Source organism: Cervus canadensis, chromosome 9 (genome assembly GCF_019320065.1).
Source record: "Cervus canadensis isolate Bull #8, Minnesota chromosome 9, ASM1932006v1, whole genome shotgun sequence".
Taxonomy (NCBI): Eukaryota; Metazoa; Chordata; class Mammalia; order Artiodactyla; family Cervidae; genus Cervus; species Cervus canadensis.
Window position 1 is genome coordinate 21,861,990 of NC_057394.1, and position 24,181 is coordinate 21,886,170.

The 24,181-nt window shown below is 34.7% G+C and overlaps 1 protein-coding gene across 3 annotated transcripts in view; it reads right to left on the reverse strand.

The window, feature by feature from the left end:
- GPC5 (glypican 5) overlaps positions 1-24,181 on the reverse strand; it is a 1,510,050-nt gene that overhangs the window by 990,698 nt on the left and 495,171 nt on the right. For all 3 annotated transcript variants that reach the window (XM_043477854.1, XM_043477855.1, XM_043477856.1), the window contains exon 6: positions 16,844-16,964. In XM_043477854.1, the coding sequence (XP_043333789.1) occupies positions 16,844-16,964 (121 nt within the window). The remainder of the gene's footprint in view (positions 1-16,843; positions 16,965-24,181) is intronic.

Genomic DNA, 24,181 nt, shown 5'->3' on the forward strand with positions numbered 1-24,181 from the left:
TTTCAAATTGTGGTGGGAGGAGAAGACTCTTGAGAATCGCTTGGACTATAAGGAGATTAAACCAATCAATCCTCAAGGAAATCAACTCTGAAAATTCATTTGAAAGACTGATGCTGAAGTTGAAGTTCCAAAACTTTGGCCACCTAATGTGAAGAGCTGACTCATTGGAAAAGACCCTGATGCTGGGAAAGATTGAGGGCAGGAGAAGTGGGGTATGGAGGATGAGGTAGTTATTTGGCATCACCGACTCAGTGGATATGAGTTTGAGCAAACTCTGGGAGATAGTGAAGGACAGGGAAGCCTGGAATGCTATAGTCAATGGGGTCACAGAGAATCAGATACAACTTAGTGACTGAACAACAACAAAGGGAAGGTAACTTGTTGAGAACTGGTAATACTTAAGTTGTTTTAAGGTTTTACCTAAGTCTGTAAAGAAAGATTCAATGTATTCTTCCATTCTAACTTCCTTCCAAACTTAAACTCATCAAAAAAAAATACATATTAAACCATATATTTGATTCAAAATAATCTATCTTTACTAACGTACATATAAACATTCTTCATGGTTAAAATCAAACACTTTGTCTTAAAATTACTATTTTTTATTCCATTTTTCTCTCTAATGTTATTTCATACAAGCAATAATGTTATTTTATACCCATCAAGATTAACCAAAAAGCTGTAGTTTCAAAGAGGCTTTTAGAATTACAACTTCCTTTTATCTTTTTACCTTTAATTTTTCATTTACCAACTTCTCTCACCCCACAACCCCTGACCACCAATCTGTTCTCTAGATCTATGAACTTGTTTATTTTTTGTTTTTGTACTATCTGTTATTTATAAGTTTTTTACATTTTTAATTGGAGGATAATTACTGTACAATGTTGTGTTGGGGTCTCCTTTCAAATGTGAATCATCTGTAGGTATACATATATCCCGTCCCTCTGGAACCTCCCTCCCACCACCACCTCCGTTTTTATTTTTTAATTAATTTTTGATATTGTAACCCTGAGTTACACCTTAGTAAAGGAGAATGGGGTAACAATGTCTGAAATCCCAGGCATATAAAATTTGGAAAATGATTCCTAGAGTCCCCTGGGTGCCTGCTTCCTTGCAGAAGTTGCTTTCCAGATACTGTCAGCTTCTGAAACTCTTGCTCTGGCTTCACTTAAAATTCTCCTGACCTGCATTTGTACTACCATGAGACTCCTTTGTAACTTTGAAATGTGCAATGTGACCAACTGTTGGCTGCCACAACAAATAAACTTTGAAAAATTTTCACTCTCATCTACCATACTAAAACTTAAAGCATGGTTACTTGCTTAATAGAAGGACAGTCTATCAATCTGATCACTTTATAAACACAACTTTTCTTTCTTTACTTCATGAAGTCACGTAAAATACTCCATATAAGCCCTTCTGCTTGATCCCTTGGGGGATATCATATACAATTACATTAGGATAAAAATTAGGTAGAGTAAAATGCTTATTAAAGTCATTTACAACAACTAGTGTCTCTGAGTGAAACAGGTGTTTAGAGACTAGTTTTGCTGGAGACATAGTGGTGGAGAAAGTGGCTGACACGCAGTGAGAAGTATTGGGAACAACCAAGGTATTTTGTTGTTCTTTTTCTTGTTAAGGCTGTCTGTTTATCAGGTTAACATGTTTCTTAAACACAGTGCAGTTATCCGTCAATTCAGTTTGACAATTTCGTAACAGAACAGATTGATAATACAGAGATACGTGTGTACATACATACAAACACACAATCTCACATACAAAATCAGTTGCACAGAGCTTATTTCACTTAAATGGATCTATTTGTTGAGTTTGCTAGGAATATGTGCTAGGAGGAATATGTGCTCCAGATACTTCAAGAATATCTCTTGGACATTTCCATACTCCTGTCCATTAAGGTATTTTCTTAAAGGAAAAGAAATAATTATTAGTAAAGTATGTACTTTTCCAAAGACTTCACTTCCATCTTTGCATCTCAGCGATAAATTTCATGGATTAGGAGGAATAGTATAAAATGTCTATATTAGTTTCTCTATACTATTAGATTTACTATCTTGTTTTGTTAAACAGATTTTCAGTATGGAATAGAAGAAATAGAAGAAAATAATGCATTATGTTTGGAAATACGGGTACTCTATTAACATAACCTCAGTTATGTAAGTAGTTATTTCTAGATAGAAAATGGAACTGAATCCAATTCTAAAATCATCTATGTTTTTCTAAAGATACAAAAATTCTACTACTGTTGGTAATTGCCAAAGGTGAACAGGTTGCAATCATTTTAATTACCTATATTTCTGCCTTCTTGAATGTTTTGTAGATAAACATAGTGTGTTGATATCAGAATAGCATATTGCTATTAAATATTAATGCAGAGTTCTAAATTTTCTATCATTTCTAGAAAAACAAACTTACTGATAATAAGTTGTATTTACAGATAAATCTTATCAGCTTTAATGAATTAAGAAATCTAGCCTGTTAAGACATCAAGAAGTGATTATTTAAATGATTTAATTATAGCACAACATGTTTTTCTACTGATAATTTTACTAATTATGTCTTAATAAAGCAATCCTAACAAAATAATTAAAGTCCAAATGTTTAACATGAAAATCCAATCTCATTTTCAGTCCAAATAAGCATTTCAAACATGATTTATTTACTTGTAATTTACTCTGATTTGTGTAGTTTGTTAAAATAAATCAATATCTGACTTAGACCTAAATTCTGTCATTACAAGTATTTTGCTTTCAAAATACTACTAACAATCACACAAAACACTAAAAATATTGAGAAATATTTTTCATGTGATGATTTAAGTTCTGCCTTTGCTGATCTAATACATTTAAGTATACAGTTTTCAAGTTTGTACAGGAAGACAGTTCATAAGAATATAATCAGAGTGGAAAATATGTAGCACCATGAATATGAAGGAAGAGTTCAAATAGGAGCTTTGTATTGTACTATAGCTAGGCAAAGCCTATTCAAACAAGTAAAATCATTAGATTGTTTGGGGGCAACTGTTCACTCTCTCTCCCAGCTCCATCCCTGGCAGAGAGGTTGCTGGTGGAGAGGGTTATAGCTCTCACTTTGGTCTTTGCTGTGTAACTTTGCTTTTGCCAAAAGGTTTATCTTAGAGAATCTACTGCAGCCGGAGCCTAGAATGCTTTTGCGTAGATGGGTTTGAAGTCCTGACATCTGTCATAGTATTAACATGCTTCCGGTTCTCTGATCACAGGAGGATGACCAACATGTGCAACAGATCTGGACGTCAAGTACGTCCCAGCTCAACCCAATGTAGATCGGCTGAATCGCAGCTGACCACAGATGCGTGAACATGAAAAATTGCTTACTAATATATTTCTCTAAGTGTTACATGGTTTTTAAACAGAGAATAGTTTGACTGCTTCAAAGGCATCATTGTCTAACATTTCTGTTATTCAATCATCACATCTATTATGTGCACATCATATTTTTAAAAAATAAGTTATAACTATATTCTAACTGAAGTAAGTGGTACCACAGTATTTTATCAAATATCTTCTCCTTCATTTCATATTCAACCTCAATTGAATGCTTTCTACATTCCTGGAACAGGGATAAATTCTCTGAAGCTAGATCAGAAATCTTACAAAATGAATTCCTTTATCTTTTTTATTATAGCAATGTTTTGCTACAAGTAGGTACAGTCTTATTCAATTTTGTATACCCACTACTTAGGAAATCTCCTGATCCATTGTACAACCTCAATAATATTTGTTGAATGAAGTAAAGAAATATGGTCAGACTCCCTTCCCTTACTTGATCTGCTGATCAAGATCAGCAGCAGACTAGTTCTTAAGTGCAATACACATTGTTTCTCATCAACATCCTCGTTTAAATAATTTTGTGTACTCCCTGTATCTATTACTGTACCTGGCTCCTAGGGGCTACTAAACCACTTTGTTCAGTGAATAAATGAGTCAACAAATGAGTAAAACAGTACAAGACATTTTGAAATTGTCATCCAAGACTGAAAGCATCTTGTTTGTAATTAGAACGATATTAAATAGTTAGTGTTAGTATTTGATCATCAGGAACATTCACTTTTCTGTTCCATTTAAATTTTACATGCAGTGATCAATGTAATTATGAATTTCATTCATTCATTCAACAGATATTGAAATTCTTATGTCTGCATGCTCTCTTCTAGACACAATCCCCATGATATAATGGGGATGATTGTCAAAAGGTATCACAAGCGGCATCATGCATAAAAAAGGTTTGTTTTAAATGGATAATACTTTGAATATTTTCCCTTGTTACAAACTCAAGAAATGAAGCTACATGTTGAGATGCAATATATTTTAAAATATCAGAAAAAGAGATATTTTTTAAGATTGGGTTAAAAGACAATGCTCAAGCTGGTTTTAGAAAAGGCAGAGGAACAAGAGATCAAATTGCCAACATTCGCTGAATCATCGAAAAAGCAAGAGTTCCAGAAAAACAACTATTTCTCCTTTATTGACTATGCCAAAGCCTTTGACTGTGTGGATCACAATAAGCTGTGAAAAATTCTGAAAGAGATGGGAATAACAGACCACCTGACCTGCCTCTTGAGAAACCTATATGCAGGTCAGGAAGCAACAGTTAGAACTCGACAAGGAACAACAGACTGGTTTCTAATAGGAAAAGGAGTGCGTCAAGCTTGTATATTGTCACCCTGCTTATTTAACTTATATGCAGAGTACATCATGAGAAACGCTGGGCTGGAAGAAGAATAAGCTGGAATCAAGATTGCTGGGAGAAATATCAATAACCTCAGATATGCAGACACCACCACCCTTATGGCAGAAAGTGAAGAGGAACTAAAAAGCCTCTTGATGAAAGTGAAAGAGGAGAGTGGAAAAGTTGGCTTAAAGCTCAACATTCTGAAAACTAAGATCATGGCATTTGGTCCCATCACTTCATGGCAAATAGATGGGGAGACAGTAGAAATAGTGTCAGACTTTATTTTGGGGGCTCCAAAATCACTGCAGATGGTGATTGCAGCCATGAAATTAAAAGACGCTTACTCCTTGGAAGCAAAGTTATGACTAACCTAGACTGCATATTAAAAAGCAGAGACATTACTTTGCCAACAAAGGTCTGTCTAGTCAAGGCTATGGTTTTTCCAGTGATCATGTATGGATGTGAGAGTTGAACTGTGAAGAAAGCTGAGGGCCAAAAAATTGATGCTTTTGAACTGTGGTGTTGGAGAAGACTCTTGAGAGTCCCTTGGACTGCAAGGAGATTCAACCAGTCCATCCTAAAGGAGATCAGTCCTGGGTGTTCATTGAAAGGACTGATGTTGAAGCTGAAACTCCAATACTTTGGCCACCTCATGCGAAGAGCTGACTCATTGGAAAAGACCCTGATGCTGGGAGGGATTGGGGGCAGGAGAAGAAGGGCACAGAAGAGGATAAGATGGTTAGATGGCATCACCGACTCAGTGGACATGAGTTTGAGTAATCTCCAGGAGTTGGTGATAGATAGGGAGGCCTGGCATGCTGTGACTCATGGGGTCGCAAACAGTCGGACACGACTGAGTGACTGAACTGAACTGAACTGAAAAGATGATGCTATAGTGAATTAGCACAGAAACATGAAAAATTGTCTAATAGTGAGAATATTTGTAAAACAGACACTGAAAATAAGTTTTATAATAAGGTTATTGTGTTCTTGGATGACATAATAATTTTGCTACTGAATTTTTATCAATGAAAGAACAGTACACAGTCAAAACATAGATACTTCACAATTAAAGTGTATAAATAACTCACTTTGATATTATTGAGGTATGTTTCACACTTTAAAAAATGGGAAAATTTAAAATTTATACGAAGTGCAAATCAAATATTTTAAAATCTTTAAGAATTAGATCTCATTTCAAGATCTATTACGTGCCTCAAGGATATTTGTTTTGTAGAAATTTTAAACTGCTCTTCTGATAATGTGATTCTTTCACAAAATCTTACTATAGGAAGCCACTAGGATATGGTAAATTTAGCAACTATCTCGGTTTGTTATACATATCTAAAAAATTCAAATTACTCTTTTGTAATTAAAAGCTGACAAGCTCAATTGCTTTTATAAGATAAAAAGAAAAGGAGCGTTAAAGAAGTTAAATTAGATTTTACCATCTGTTTAATGAGTTTCAGGCTTGGCTTGATAATATATTTCCAGATATAAAATTTCAAAATGATCATTTTCAGAAATAGTAAATGATCTGCCTTGTATAAAGGTATATAAGTGCCTCTTCAAACTCATTACTATAAAACTCATGATTTGTTTTATTTCTAATGAAACCGATTAAGTTTCTACCACATCAATGCTAAACACGTAACAGAGGCAGAACTTACATTCAGAGGACTTATCACATTTCTTAAGGTCATTATAGTTCATATTCTCATTTTATCATTTTATCATAGGACTTTTACTTAGCTTAGTTTTTAATGAATCTTTATACAGTATTTATTTCACTTCTTCAATATTCCTGTGCCTAAGAAACTTTTCCATTGATTCCCCGTGACCATTTTCCTCTCATAAGTCAGCCTACTTTCAAGGTGCAATCACTGCTTCAAAACTATAGGGGGCCATCTGGTTAAGGACCACTGAACTGCAAGAAATATATCCAGAAACATTCTGCTCTGACAAGTTACATCTCCAAAATACATTCATAAAATGACATTCAAGTGATTACAGAGTACATTTATTGAGTCTGAAAAGCATTATGGCCCATAATATGCCTGCTGAAAGCTGAACTACCATGAGCCAATCATATGGCAAAGGAGTGCTACCAAAGATCATTAGGTGGGTTCTTTTTGCATGCCAGACTTTGGGAGTATCGGGAGTCAAGTTATGACATTTGCCAGGACAGGAGAGCACATGACCCAGAAAACTGTGAGTAACAAGAAGAGCAAAGCTGGGCTGTTTGATTGGGAAGCTTTATGAATGACTATAACCCCAGCTCACCAGAATTCAATGAGTGGTAAAACTATGAACCTGAATTAATATCCAGAAAAAAGTTAGAGAAGGAGTTTCTCAGCAATACTTAATCAATATACTGGCCAGCTTCAAACTTAAAAATTAGTCAAGTTTGCTAGATATGTTTCAAAACACTAAAATCAGTGAATAGGAAGACAAACTTTAAGGTCAGAAATAATGAGTGGACTAACCAAGATATTTTGGGTACAGAAAATGGGTATAGAGAAAAAGAGGTCACTGTGGATATGATCAATACCCTGTGTTTTTTTTTTTCTCTCTTCTCTAAAGTGCTCCTGTAAGTCAGTTACAGAGTGCCAAGAAGAACATAGGAAAACATATGCTCTTCACTGGGAAAACTGAGATATCATGGGTGACTATGAGATACAGAAAAAAGAGACGCAGTTTTTCCCAAGTAAAAGTGTTTTTCTTAAAAATAAAAGAGAGAGAGAATGGAAGACTTAGAAGTAAGAAAGAACCTGGGATATTGAAAGAATTGAAACAATGAGGAGTGTGCATATAGAGAGAGTAGATATAAAAATAGTGTAAAAAGAGGAGGATCAAGTTTGAGATATAGAAGACCAAATGATGCAGTTCCATATAAAACATGATACAGAGTTTGTCTTTTGTTTTTTTAAATTATATTTATATGGAGAAGGAAATGGCAACCCACTCCAGTTTTCTTGCCTGGGAAATCCCATGGACAGAGGACCCTGGAGGGCTACCGTCCATAGGGTCGCAAAGAGTCGGACATGACTGAAGTGACTTAGCACGCACTAAGCAGTGATAGGCATGATTTTAAGCACTTTACCTTATGTACTGCTTCATTTAGTTCTCATAATGACTCTGAAACAGCGCGTCCATTATGTTCCTTATAAGCACAGATAGGGACTAGAGAACTTTTATACCTTTGTAGACTGTGAAATGGTGTGCTCCTTTGGAGGGCAATTTGGTAAGTACCTAGCAAAATTGAGCACTTTGATTATTTTGATTCTATTTTAGGGGATTCTGACAAATAAAAATAACATTGGTTGCACAAGGATACTTAGCATAGCATTTTGGTGATGAAAAGAAAGGGAGAGAGAATTTTAATGTCCATTAACAGGGACTGGTTAAATTATGCTGCAGCCATATTGTAGAATACCACGTGGCTGTTAAGACTGAAGTGGATCTGTTTCTGCAGATGTGGATGGATGTCAATAACACATTACTGGGTAAATAGAACAATGTATGTATTTGAAAATCTTTTTGTATATGTGCTTGTGTATAGAAAAGTTCTGGAAGAACATCCTTCCAGATGTTAGAATTGTAAGAATTATCTTATGATTACTTTTGGAGAATGAGACTTGGAGGGGGGAAGATATCCCTTGATCCTTTATATATTTTGTATTTTTCAAAGCTTGTATCATTTTTTGTAATTAGAGATTTGAATAAACTTTGAGAAAAAAAATTAAAAAAAAATAAATTATATTTATAATGGTCAGGATAATAAATATATTTATTTAGAAATGAGCAGTACCAAATATCTATTAAAATAAAAAAAAAATATTCCTACACCCAAAGCACTTTAGAGACCATGTTTCCTGCTCCTGTGGGTAGTAATAATCAACCCAACTGATTGTTCTAGCATTAACCTTACATGTCTAAATCTTTATTCATTAGGTAACTTTTGTTTCTTACTATCATCTTAGCAATATTTATTGATTTTGTTATACCAATATATTCCACTTTCCTTTTCCCCATCCAATTAATTTATTAATTTTAGCAAAGTTGTGATTAAAGTAATAGTTCTATCTACAAATATCTTATTCAGTTTAGGAAAATAGTGTACTATGAATATACATCTTTTCATGAAAATGTTTTGGCTTTCTTATAATCTACAATTGCCATTTGCTTGCATGCTGAGGTGCTTCAGTCGTGTCCGACTCTTTGTGACCCCATGGACCACAGGCAACCTGGCTCCTCTGTCCAAGGGATTCTCCAGGCAAGAATAATTGAGTGGGTTGCCATTTCTTACTTCAAGGGATCTTCCCAACCCAGGGATCAAACCTGCATCACTTATGTCTCCTGCATTGGCAGGCACCACCTGGGAAGCCTTATAATTGCCATAGTATCTATCAATTTGTAGAGTTTGCCTTGTATCTAATTTTTTTCTCAAATGCTCTAGCAAATCTGCCAAATACTTTCCCCCCCACCATATATTCCAACATATTGTTTTAAGTTAGTGATTCTTTTTTTTCTTTCTGGCTTGCAAAATTCCCTCTTATAGTCATCCTTTTCCCAAATCTGATGTATTCAACGTCATGTTTCCTGGACCCCATATCTTCTCATTTCTTAATTACTGTTTGCCAAAGCTTTACAGAGAAGGTAAACAATATATAAATTTGTGTATTTTTACTTATCGGTAAAACTTTTTAAGATACCCTCATACTTAATTGCTATTTCAACTATGTATAGAATTTCAGGTCAGAAATCATTTGCCCCATAATTTGAAGGTATTGCCTTTCCATTTGCTTCTAGTTTTCCTCCCAATAAGAAATTACAGATCTGATCCCCTTTCTTTGTATGCATTTGTATGTATTTTGTTTTCTTTCACTGGAATATTTTAGTATCTTCTTTTCAATATTCATAAATTTCATAATTATTTTTGTATGTGTACATGTGTTCATTTATTGTAATGGTTGCTTGGTGGATTCAATCTGGAGTCATAACTTTTCATTTCTGGGAAAAAATGATTTATTATTTAAATGATAAATTCCTTCTCTGTATTAGTTTGGTTCCTTTCTAAGAAATTCTTATTATAAGGATCTCCTAGAGTAAAATTTTAACATCTCATCATTTTACTTCTCTATTTCCTTCTCTCTTTTTTGTGTCATTATTTTACAGAATATTTCTTTGACTTTATCTTTAAAACCCATATATTGAATTGTAAATTTTTACATATTTTTAATTTCCAGAAGCTTTTTCTTATTCTTTTATTAATTTTTTAGAAGCAATGTATTATTGTTTTAAGGATACGATTTATTTATAAATTTTTTGGAGGATATTCATATAGCTTTTTGGACTTCCCAAGTGGCACTAGTGGTAAAGAATCTGCCCACCAATGTCTCCAGGAGATGCAGAAAACATGGGTTTGATCTGGGGGTTGGGGAGATCCCTTGGAGAAGGAAATGGCAACCCACTCCAGTATTCTTGCCTGGAAAATTCCATAGACAGAGGAGCCTGGTGGGCTACAGTCCACAGGGTTATAAAGAGTCGGACATGATTGAGCACATATACACCCATATAGCTTTTGTGTATTTGCTTCTTCATATTTTGTCTGTATTTTCTCATTTCTTTTTTGTTAGTATTATGCTTTAACGTGTTTTTTCATATTTTTCTTCAGTGCACCAGTGATCCTTAATAGTCCACTGATATTGGGCATTGGAAACTACCTGGAAATTATTATATATGTATAAGGTATAATAGAGGATTTCACCAGCAATGGGTGTAGACCCAATTGGTGTATGAAATTATTTGCCCTAGAATTGATCAGTTTCTCCAAAGAAGAGTTATCTAATTTTCTACATGAGTGCAGCAGACAGCACGTAAGCTGGTCAGTTTGTGACTTTTCACTTAGTTCCTCTATTTCCTGTCTTGTGATTCCCTCTGCTCTGTATTCTAGCAGCAGTTATAAGCCAAGAATCATCCTATTAGAGTTTTTCCCCTGAAAATACACCTCCAGACAGTAAGGGGGAAAAAGGAGTTATTTCTACTTTTTGAATATTACAAATAATGCTACCAACATCTGCGTACAAAATTTTGTGTAAACACAGGCTTTCTTTTCCCTTGGATGTGTACATAGCAGTGGGATTTCTGAGCATATAGTAAGTCTATGTTTAATCTTTGGGAGAAATACCTATTTTTCAAAGTAGTTGCAAAATTTTATATTCCACCAACAATGTTTGAGGGCTCCACTTTGTTCACATCCTATATTTGTTATTTGTCTTTTTGAAATAAATCAAAATTATTTTGAGACGTAAAGATACCAATAAAGTGACTATCAGTACACACCTAGTGCCTACAGAGCTGGAATTTAGTCACATGCCTTGTGATAACGCAAAAGTCATGTTCTTTAGCACCTAGCTATACTGTGACAAGTGAATTTTATTGAACTAAAAGAAAATGTATTTTTAGTTTTTTAAAGTTACTGAATGGATAGTTACATCTACTAATTGTCAAACATTACTTTTCTTACTTATAAATGAGAACTATTTATAATATAAAGCTATAGAAATCTGATTTCAGTGAGAGATGGCTATAATTTGGAATCTCATTTTGTGAAATAAGCCATACTTTGCATTATGTTTTAAACAGAAAGATTAAATATTTTAATCCTTAAATGGCTGTTGTTTGTTCTAATCACCTAAATAAAAAATATAAAAGTTTTAGTGTCCAAAATTTTTTCAATATGTTTAACAAACAAAACCTGGCAAATAAATGGCTTAAATCTTAATAGGTAATGATAATATACTAGCATCAGAGTAACTACAGAGTCAAAATTTTACCCAACATAAAACAGCTACATACTCTTTAAATGATAAGATATAAATTATAAATGGCCAATCCAAATACCATTACTTTCAAAAAGAGATTTTAAACTTGCATTTCCAGTTGATTTTACACTAATTGAAAAGGTTGGTTTTATGCTGACAATTTATTTTTTTAATGAAATGGCCAATAGTGAAGTGAGTGCATTATACTAAACACTTCAGAAAGAAACCTTCCATTGACTTTACTCAGGCCAAACAAATTGCTAAATTTGATGACCGTTCAAAATTATTCAGTGCATTTCAAATATTTTCTGCTGAACCAAAAGCTAAATGGGCTTTGGTCACTACTGCATTGCTAATACAAAATCAAGAAGTGACTATCCTTCTGGAATATTAATACAGTGAGCCCGGAGACATGATATTGGTGTGTAGCAGAGATCAGGAGGAAGGAGTCAGGGTGCTGTGGTGATTTTCTGAGCAAGGAAGGAAGTTGGTACAAGTGGAAGAAGTTCACAGTCAGCTGACACTTTGTGGTCAAACAGTTTCTAATTAGGAATTGACCAACTGGCTCTTTGTCGCAGTGATAAGTTATTAACAGGAAAAGGTTTCCTAAAAGTGTTTTATAGTAGGTGATTTAATGAAAAAAGTTTAGACAGTTTTCAATTTTGAGGTAACTAATATGTTTTTAAAATCCTGTGTCATTATTTTTTGTATTTATAAATGTTAACCTTATCCATTGAGATTTCAATTAGAATCTCATCATAGCCTATCACAGCTCTAAAGTTACTATTTATCATACTTGTATCCTAGGGAAAAATTTGAATAAAAGAAAAGAGGCAATTTAGCATAGTTTTTTCCCACATAAAAGTCTCTCATCTCTGCTTGAACCCAGCAAGTTGTGATTACGGAAATATATGTTATAAAATACCTACATATTTTGTAACTTTAAACGAATGGTTATGATCATTGCTTTCTCACATTTAAAAATCAAATTTATTTTGTATAGGAAGACATTTTTCTAAGGAAGTTATAGTCTCTCTATAAAAATGAATATTTAATATAAACCAATATTAACTTATATGTATTGGAATTGTTCAAAGAAATAAAATATTACTTAAACCTACTACTTTTAACAACACTGTAACATTTATTGGTTTTGCAGTAAAAGATTTATAGAAAATTACTATGGTATTACTTTTTATGTTTCATATTGAAAGCAGGTAAAGTAGCTTCTAAGCAATGGGTCATTATCGTTCACAACTAAGTGCTTAGCAGCTAGGATTTTAACCACTGACATCATTTTCTTTGAAAAATAATAGATGTTATTTAACCCTTATAGATAAATTGCTGCATAACTATGACTTTTTTGCTGACAACATTGCCTAAATGTAGTCAATATGAACAAGAAGTTTCAGAATAAGTTTACTAGAAGAAAAAATCTGAATTAAAACATTTATATATTTATTCTCTCAGATGTACTAAGAGGAATCGAATGTTATTTCCAATCTATTGTGTTCATGTGCTCGGTCGTCCTCGGCTCTTTGTGACCACAAGGACTATCGCCCGCCAGGCTCCTCTGTCCATGCGATCTTCACAGGCAAGAATACTGGAGTGAATTGCCATTCCCTTCTCCAGGGGATCTTCCTGACCCAGGGATCAAGACTCTTATGTCTCTGACATTGGCAGGAGGATTCTTTACCACTAGGGCCGCCTGGGAAGCCCTTCCAAACTATTATCAAAAGGCAGTTCAAGCTGCTGTAAGCATCTGACGAAAGTTTATGTTAATCTTTTAAAATTCCTACCTTTAGACAATTCCTCACTGGAAGGTTAATGGCTAAATTATATTTATTACAGGTAGTTTTCAAAAGCGAAAGCAATGCCAACTTTACACAGTGACTGTGGAATGTAGGAAACTGTCAGATATTACCTCTGAGGGTTTGTATGGTGGCTTGTCTAGTGAAAGATGCCAGAATTACAGATGAAGGAGAACCGGGATTGACTTATCTTCTTGTCTCCAAGGTCTTGCTCCCAATTCATAAGAATCTGCAGAGGCACTGAGTGGACTTTGAAGTGCTTGAGATAGTCCCTGAGGACCAAGCTATAACCCAGAGTATTCACTTACATTGAATTTTCTTTCAATTTTTTGTTTTGGCAGGAATTAAACATAGGGCTTATTCTAAACAATCAAATAATATTAAGGCTGTTTTTGTTACGACCTTTCTGTACGAAAACTTGGAAAATTTTATAAACTATTTTCTAATTAAAAATATTCATTTTGGCCATTCTTAGAGTACTCCCAGGGATGAGCTCAGGCTAACATTTCTAAAATGCTGCTACTTTGGTCCTAGAGCACCATACTATTTCCTAACACTGATGTGCGGTCACTGCCAGGATCTCACATATACCCTCAATATGTAGGGGAAGGTGACACATACACTTTGCTTCACGTATAAATTCCTATAATTTTCATGGAGAAAAACTTAGCAAGATTTATCAAAGTACCTAAAATTATTAATGAAAGGACTCTTGGTTACAATACCCAGAAATTAATCACAAGAGAAAAAAGTTGTGAAAAGACTTGTATCTAGCAGATATCCCTATTATTAGGAGTCTTTGGAATATCAGGAGTCTCTGGAATGGGTGAATTTAACTCAGATGACCATTATATCTACTACTGTGGGCAAGACTGCAGGCAGATTCTTTGCCAGCTGAGCCACAAAATGTTAATATTACTAGATATCTTGTCTGTCTAAGATCAACTCTCTCAGTATCTACAAGGCACCACATACATTTAAAGAAATGATTTCTTCATTTGAAGATTTTTCAGAGTATACATTTTTCATAGCATTCTACTGTTTTATATTCTCCTCTAATGGTTTTGGTGTAAATTCTAACAGGAAAGTAGCAACCTCATACAGTCTCATGACTTAAATAGTATCTGTATAGTGATGTTCCCAAATGTGCATTTCCAGTCCTGGGATCATCAAAGAACCCTGGGTACACCTCTGGGAAGTCTAACAGGCATCTCAAATTTAATAGAACCATTCACACCTAACCAAACCCAACAACCAAACCCCAGACCTCCTCCACTTCAAGAATTCCTTTTTTTCACTTAATGATACTATCACCTCACCAAACCTACTTATCATCCTTATACTCTCTTTCCATTGCTCCAATTTCCAATTCATCAACAATTCCTGATAACTCCACTCACCATATATTCATCCAAATCCATCAATTTCTCATATTACTCACTCTTTTTATTCTAGTCCCAATCACCATGATTTTCTGCCTATGTTCCTTCCTTTTTCTATTCTTGCTCCTCAGGGTCAAATTTTCCATTATAAAGCCAAAATTATCTTTATAAAACATAAATTAAATTGTACCATCCTCTACCTAAAGCCTTTAAATGGTTTCCTTTCCTACTTAGGAGAAATCTGAAAAGCCCTACCAGAGCCTATCAGATTCCCCTTAGTTTAAATCATGTTCTTTTTTCCCCTGTACTTATTTTGCTTCAGTGACATGGTTCTCTGTCCTCTGAATGCAATTAACCTACTCCTGCCACAAGTCGCTGAATGTATTAGTTCCTCCGTCTCGAACACAGTTCTCCCAGATTTTCCTATGATTTCTTCTTCCTTTCCAGTGAATCCTTGCCACTCGGTTTCAACCCAGCAGTATCCTCCCCACCCCCAGAGAGGCCTCCACTAGCACTCGCCCAAGTGCCTTTCCGACCTCATCCTGCTCTGTTTTCTTGTCTCTATTTTTAGTTATAGGAACTGCATTTTCTTTTTTTCTCAGAATATAAACCTGACAAGGGCAGGGTTGTGTCTGCTTTGTTCACTCACGTAACCTCAATGCCCTGTGTAGAACCAGGTCTACGGTGGGAACTCAGTAAATATTCATTAAATACTTGGCATAAATTAATGATTAAGACATTTACAAAGTGTTTTTTTTTTTTTTTTACAAAGTGGTATTTTTCAAACGAAAATCCCTACCTACTTGTTTAATGACTCTAAGGGCAGAGATTACAGTGTGGAAAATGAGGTGTGTTCAATGGCAGACCAAGAAGAAAGGTGTTTAAGGGCAAATATATGAAGAAAAATTTTGCTAAACATATACTTAGATATGCAAAAAAGGATAAGAAGAATAATTGTTTATCCCTATGATGAGAGATGGCATTTTTATAGTACTGATAATAAATGCATATAATATCTATAATGATTTTTAAAAAAATGAACTACCAAGCACAAATAAGTGATCACCTAAATCTACAGATTAGATTCTGAAATATGTTCCTATTTCTACTCCCTCCCTTGTTCCATACTTAGTCCCAAATTAATAAATTCTCACTTCCAGAAGATGATATTCCAAACCTTTTCAAACTTGACCCTGTGGTGGATCCTGTTAACTGCACTGGATATTACAATTCCCCCTGCCAGGACACTCACATATGACCAGCAGTCAGAAGTCTGGCAAAAACAAAATTTCTCCTGATCTTTTCACGAGGGAACATGTTCTAAGACATTAAAGGTGGCTTTTGTAGCAAAACCTGTACAAAATATTACTTTCTGCTATCTTCTGTAAAAATCTAAACTTCAATCATATCATCCTAGTAGACTTTAAAAAGACAGATCTCAAAGGTAGCATTTTATTTGATATATCTTGTAACTCTAGAAGGAAACTTAAGCATGAATAATTGGAGATCTGCACACTAATATAAAGATGAAAGAATGGGACTCAATTTAACTTGGGTGCTAAAAGAAAGTGGAATTATTTCCCGCTGCCACTTTGAAAAGGATATGATTTTGAAAGTTATGAAGCAAGAAGGGGCAAATGTTATGCCAAATGGCAACATATCAGTAAACTCTCCTGTGAAGAACTTTTAATAAACCCTATATTTTGAGAATCTATTTATTCCTTTGTGAATATATCTTTAATCTATGTACTCATTTTTGTACAACAGCTCCATTCTTATTACCTACAACAGGATTTCCCATCTTTTTTCTATCGTATTTGTTAGGAATGAACCTTACCCTGAGAGTCTTATTATTTACTGAAACCCTAAAGCTAAGTTCTCTTTCTACAGATACATAACTGACTATCTGTTAAAATACTGCTGCACACTACATATGAAAATCACTCAGCCAAGTATTTCCAAAACTCTAGATACAAATAATTTCTTCCAATATTGAACTTCAGGTAGGATTATCAGATAGGATTTACAGATTGATCACATCCATCACTTATTCTGTATCATTCAGTATAAAAATACATAGAAAATCAGCATTTACCTGAATAACGTGCCTCAGTTTATCAATAATCTGATTTATCACAGGATCGATTCCTTTGACTTTGACTTCAGGATTTCCAGATTGGGCTTTGATTCCATTTCCAATGACACGCTGAGTATAGCTAACAAAGTGAAAAGTGAAAGGCACATTACTTAATAATCTGGTCACAGTATTCTCTGCCACAAATTTTTGAACAGATTTGAGTTCAGAATTTTACTCCTTTAAGAATATATAGTAATGTGTTTTTTCTTGGAATTAAACCTGGCACAGCTGTAATGTTTATTTTCCTGGTAAAAAAAACTTAGCATGCAAATAGAGACTATTTTATTGTTATCCTCTCAAAAGACCCAACCAAAAATTGGTTTTTTAATGCTACTTACCAATATGCTAGAAAAAGTTAATAGATATCCTAATCTTTGACAATTTCTTGCTGAATTATACATATTCTGAATCCATATTATCTGGGCAATTTATTTCATTTTATACAGCATTTAGATGAATCTCAAATTATTTTACATATTGGACTGCAAAAGAAATATATATATGTGTGTGTGTTTGTGAGTGGATATATACACACATATATATATACCTACATACATACACATGGGCTTCCCAGGTGGCGGTAGTGGTAGAAACCCTCATGCCAATGCAGGAGACATAAGAGGCATGGATTTGATCCCCTGGAGGGTCCGGAAGATCCCCTGGAGTGGGGTATGGCAACCCACTCCAGTATTCTTGCTTGGAGAATCCCATGGACAGAGGAGCATAGAAGGCTACAGTCCATAGGGTCACACAGAATCAACATGACTAAAGCGACCTAGCGTGCATGCACACACACACATGCACACACGCACACACACACACATATGTGCTGTTGTTGTTCAGTTGCTAAGTAATGTCTGACTCTTTGCAACTCCATGGACTGCAGCACACCAGGCTTCCCTGTCCACTGTCTCCCAGAGTTTGCTCAGACTCATGTCCATTGAGTTGGCGATGCCATCCAACCATCTCATCCTCTGTCGCCCCCTTCTTCTGCCCTCAATCTTTCCCAGCATCAGGGTATTTTCCTGTGAGTTGGCTCTTTGCATAAGGTGGCCAAAATATTGGTGCTTCAGCTTCATCATATATATGTGTATATTTGTGTGTGTGTGTGTGTGTGTGTGTGTGTGTGTATGTAGTTGACATATAATGTCAACTTATTATTCACGAAAATATTTAGATTCACCAGTCATAAAAATGTACTAAGCGTCCCTTCCTCTATTCCAGTCCTTTGCTACGTGACCGGGACTCAATTTGTCTTCTCACGGTGTTCATTATATACCTGGGAATATAATGTATTAATTAACTTGTTCATTCATGCATTCATTCATTAAATGTTATTATTTTTAAAAGTTTTAACTCAAATTCCAATAATATGACTTATCCTCATTTCCTGACAGCGCGGTGTGGCATGGAAGGCAAGTAAACTGCCAAAGCACAGCGCTACGAATGAAAGATGTTCGGTACGTCACAGGATTGGTCAGAAGGAAAAGTACGTGCCTGTGAGAGGTGAGGATAACACAAGTAGAAAACACCGAACATATGGAGGAGGACATTTGGCCCAAGACGCTCAGGGAAAACCTAAAGGAGAAATTATATCTTGAGTTAGTCCTTGGAGTATTAGGGGAAAAGATAGGTCTCAGATGATGTAGTTAATGTGAACTCCAGGGCAAAAAAATGACCTCCCAGCAGGGGAAATGGAAGGGGAAGAATATCTAGGCTTTCATTTACAAAGGGAGAGAGCAAATGGGAGACAGTATGAGGTGGGGGACATGCCCTGAATATTCCATTCCCTCTATGCTTAAGACTCTCCTCTGAGTAATATGGTTGCTTATATTAAAGTATCATAATAAAGTGGCCTCAGAGACTTTTCAGGAAGCATTTCCACATATCTGTAATGTAATGTGCTTTCTCTGTATCTGAAGAGTGTCACAATTATCCATGTGCACCCTCTGACTTTTCTACAACAATGGAAATTCTTTGAAAAGATAAAAGCAGGTTCCACCGTTGAGAATATGGCCAAATAAAAGGAGTTTCAAAGAATACTCAGTTATTTGCAAGATAATGCAAACCTAATGATCAATTTTCAAAAATAATTGCTAATCAGGTCCTTCCTATGATAATAAATGATGGAATTCTTTGATATGGATAACATCAATTGGATATGACAAGAATAAATATATTAATAAATCTTTTTATTTTTAAAACAACCTTGAATCCATTTCTATATGCTGAAATAGGTTTACAGTTAGGTAATCCAGTATAAATTAGGAACTTGGCAATATCCAATAACAAATAGTAGAGGGAAAACAATTATGCATATGTTATTAACATCTACTAATGCTAATAATGCTCTTTAGTCAGGAAGACTCAAGTAAACCATAAGGCTTCTCTTAATGTCTTGGTAGCACTGTTATATTTTCCTTTCAAATATTTCAAACAGATTGTGCATGTGGGTCTTTTATTAGTGTTTCATTTATTAATAATCATATTGAATAATATGAATATATAACTAAATAAATTCTCATCTATGATTCTAGGCATTGTCTTAATGACTTCCTTTGGAGTCTGTCAGTTTATCTCCATGATAATCATTTATTGTAGCCATGAGATCGTGCCTCATAGGCCTCAAAGTATAGGAAGTATAATTGACGAGGCTACCTGCTACTTTGCTCTGAAATCTATTTTTTCTCTTCTCCAACCAATGACTGAGTGCAGCAGAGGTCTAACACAAACCCATTGCTGGAAGACACAGGGGTCCCTTGATGGCCAATGTTGGCTCAAGATTCCCCGAGCCCTTGCTGACCATTTCTTAGCCTGCACATCATGCCAGAAAGCTTCCACTCAACCTTCCTTTTGTCTCTCTTCCACTCTGGGTCACACTTGCTTCATGGCCAGCAGCTTTCAGCCTTACTCAGATTCCCCTCCAACTTCTCTCATAGGCATTTCCCTAATAAAGTAGCTCTTGTGTTTAGCCCTCCTTTGGTATCTGCTTCTTGGGGGACCTAGACCAATACACCATATAATATTTGTACTATAATTATCCCCATGCTATAGATTGGGGAATCTAAGATCTGAATATGTTAAGTAACTTTTCCAAAACAGCACTGTTGGTTAAGTATACAGCAAGGATATGAAACCAAGGAAGTGAGCTCTAAATACAATCACTCAATAATTATGAATGCACACTCCTGAAACCAACTAATACAAATTAGAGATACAATCAACTTGGTGCAAAGTATTTTTTGTTTTTTTAGTTGTTTTATTTTGATTTTTTACTGTTAACTACAGCCTTTCAAAGGCTTAACTGCTTATAATTAAAAGAGAAAATATTATTTTCTTCAAAAGTCTCTTCAAAGAACAGCTGCCTATTACTGTAAAGAGTGAAGTAACAGTTGCCGTCAGGGTGAGAACAAACTAATAGACTACAAGGTTGCCTTAAGATATTGCTATGTTTCTCTTGAAATACAGACATATTGTCATAATGGAAATTGAGACTTCTCTCTTAATTTTAAATAAACACTTCTTTGATTCACATCTTGCTTTATTTATAAACCATGAAACTTTCTTTTAACATTAAATATGAGGTTTCACATTAGTGTAAAGACTTTATTTTTTATTTTTAATTTTCATAGCTAATAACCTAGATTAAACTTATCAGAATTACAATTAATCAAGAATTGTTTTTCAAGCTAGTATATTATTGAATAGTTAGGGATCACTATTATTATGTATTATTTAAATAAGACAAAAGTACTGAAAAGAAGGGCATTTAATATACTTCAAATTAAGCATACATGAATAAAATTAGGCATTCTTTTCTATTTTTTAAGGCTAAGACGAACAACAATGCAATAGTGATATGTACACACCAGAATGATTTACATGAAAAGAGATGACACTAAGCATTGGCATGGATGGGGGGCAATTAGAACCCTCTGTCTTTGAGGATGGTAGCTTAAACAGATATAAACCCTTATCTGACACGTATCTGGGTATACACTTAACCAGAAAGGTATAAGAATGTTCAGAGAAGTACTATGCAGAATAGCCCCCAATTGAACACAACCCAAATATTCAGAAACATTGCATGGGCAAATAAATGGTTTATAATAGCATACTATTGATATATAGCAGTGAGAATGAGTTACAACTAAACTCCAAATTTTATATGCTAAATATGAGATGAAAGAAGCAATATATGGAATATACTCTATGATTCCATTCATTAAAAGTTTTAAAATTAAACAATGATATTCCAAATCACCATAAGTGCTACTCTAAGAGATAGTGCACAACAGGTTGAAGGGGTTACTGGGATTCTAGCAATCTGTTTCTTGATTTGGATCCTAATTAAACAAGAGGGCTCATTTTGTATATTGAAAAAAAAAAAAGACATGAAATGCCTAGGGCTTCTCAGATGGCGCTAGTGGTAAAGAACCCACCTGCCAATGCAAGAGACACAGGAGATGGGTTCAATCCTTGTGCCAGGAGTATCCTGGGCAGGAAGGCACCACAACCCACTCCAGTAGTCTTGCCTGGGAAATCCCATGGACCACGGACGGAGGATCCTGGCAGGCTACAGCCCATGAGGCCGCAAAGAGTCGGACCCAACTATTATTTTGTTACTTTGGTTACACTTTATGGGTGTATTTTCAACCTAGACAATACATTTATGCTGAAAACTTCCTATGCTCTTTTCCTTAATGCGTATACAACAGACAAATTTGCATTGAACAATGTATAAACAAAAGATCAACATAGGTATTTCTTCACACGGGCTAAATGGTTTTGTCATCACTAAATGACTAATTTAGGCTGCTAGTTCAACATAAAAATTCCCTGTGAACGTTAATTTGCATGCAAAAAATACAGTTACTAAATCAAATAAAAGTTTTTCCAACAAAGACCTCTTATTTGAGTTTTCAATAAATCATTAATCACTCTTTTTTCCTCCTAATTTTACAAGTAATGGATAAAACATTTCAAGGCTCCCTACAGAGGCTTCTTGACTTGAAAAATTACTCACATTTTAGTGAGAAGGAGGGAACAAAATGCACACAAAAACGAGGCAAGTATTTTGTGAAGGAAGTAATAGACCCACCATTTGTGCCTATTTCTTCTGAGCATGTCTGGGAATGTACAACAGCAGTTTAATAAGAATACTCACTCCACAAGTAGGACTGGTTTCTCACTAACATGGAAAAAAGGCAAGTACAGACACATTTACATTCTATAAAAATGTTTTAAAATGTTGATGAACAAGATTCCAATTCTCTTTCTATTCAACAGATGAAATATTAAAAAGAAATGCTAATGCATCTACATCCAGGACAGTGAAGCCTGGCACGCTGCTGTCCATGGCGTCACAAAGAGTCGGACTTGACTTAGCAACTGAACAACAGCAAATACATCTACACACAATGTGTCATTAGGAAGTCATTTCTCCTCACTTTACTAACATTTCTTACTTGAAACATGCCATGCCCTGTGACATTAATTTCATTTTATTGAGAGTGCAATATAATTTGTTTCAGATTCACATAAAAAGTATGGTACTTTTCATGTGTACTTACACCATTTCAGGTGGAAAATATATAAAATCTGACCTTGTAATTCTTTGCCAACTATTTAAAGTGGTCCAACATAGAATCTTTTTCTAACTTCACTGGAACAAGATACAAGAATACAATCACTGACAAGGGATGAGGAAAACACCTGATCAGTGGGTTTCTCTTTTTACCATTATTGCCATCTTTGTTAGAGGTTTAAGACCAAGAATAGGGACCATGTTTTTGGTGGGGTGGTAGGCAGTAACAGCAGCAGTAATATTAATAGGTACTTTGTATATTGCCTTTGGGTCTGTCTTGGTTAGTTAATTATATATTAAAATTCATTCCATTTCCAGAGTTTTCATTTTAGGAGGTGTCTTTAACTCTGGTAGATTCACTGCTATTTCTGGTTTAAAGGTCCAGGAAGCACATTGTAGGTATTCTTCAGTGAATCTCTTCTTCAAGAATCAGTTTTTCTTTTAGAACACTTCTGGGCCTCCTTTTTTGGTACTGATAGCAAATGTGAAAAAAGTACTAGTGATCTGTTTTTTGCAACTTTTTCTCAAATACCTGGGTGACCCTGGATGCTGCTGCTGAATGACGTTGTATGCACAAGCAGTTTCTATACAGCCCTTCTCCTTGACAGTGAAGGTCTTGTCTTAATCTTTGAACTCTCAGAGCAGATAGGAGGCATATGATTGATTTTACGTGCCAGGTTTAAGAGAATAACCTTTCATGGTAGGTAAGAGGCTTACAGGAGATTTAGAGAATGGAGACATCTGTAGAATCAATTCCAAATGATTCAACCTTTTGTGATTCCACTGTCTCACTTCAATTGTTGAGCCACAAACTATTTTTAAGTTAATCTCTACCATTTATTTGGCTTCATAATTATAGATAAATAATGTCTAAATTTGAAATCTGTTTCTGACCTCAAATAACAAAGTTGAAATAAATTGAAGTGATAGAGACATCATTATGGGTTTTATGATTACTTATAACTAAGTCCCTACTGAGGATATCACCATTTGTGATATCTTATGGAAAACACTGATTAACATTATTCTAATAAGGTAATGTCATGTTTGTATAGCAACCAACAAGAAATTTTTAGCAGATCACTACATATAACTTTTATATAAATTTCATTCACCAAACTTTTGTTGGAGACATTACAAAATCCTAGAAGTCCCTAAATATAACTGACATCAACATTAATTAAACTTCAGACATGAAACTAACTGCATCAAAATGCACTATAAAATTAGTTGCAAGATGCAATAATAAGAACATGTTTAGAAACAGAAAACAAGAATTCATTTAAAAATGAATATTTATCAGTCTTCACTCTAACAATTCAATTGGCAATAAACGTATTTGTGCTTGTCTGTTAAGCCAGGTAAATCACAGAGAAGCTCTTTCATGACGAAAGATAAGCATCTATGTGAACTGGAAAATAATACTTCCACATCAAAGCCTAGTGACTGTACAAGCCAAATCAGTAGCATCTAAGAAGTTATCGTTTCAGCAAATGCTAACTTTAATTTTTTAATAAAAAATTTATTAAAAGTGAACTTTCCCCTATGTAAAAAATAGTTCTAGCTGTAGCCTTCTCCTAACCCCATTCCCAAACTTACCAAGAAAGGATAAATACCTTAGCCATAGCAAAGCTCTGTTTTTCTGTCATAAATTTTTGAATTAAAAATTCAAAGTAAATGTGTAATAAATATTTGGCTTAGTTTCTAAT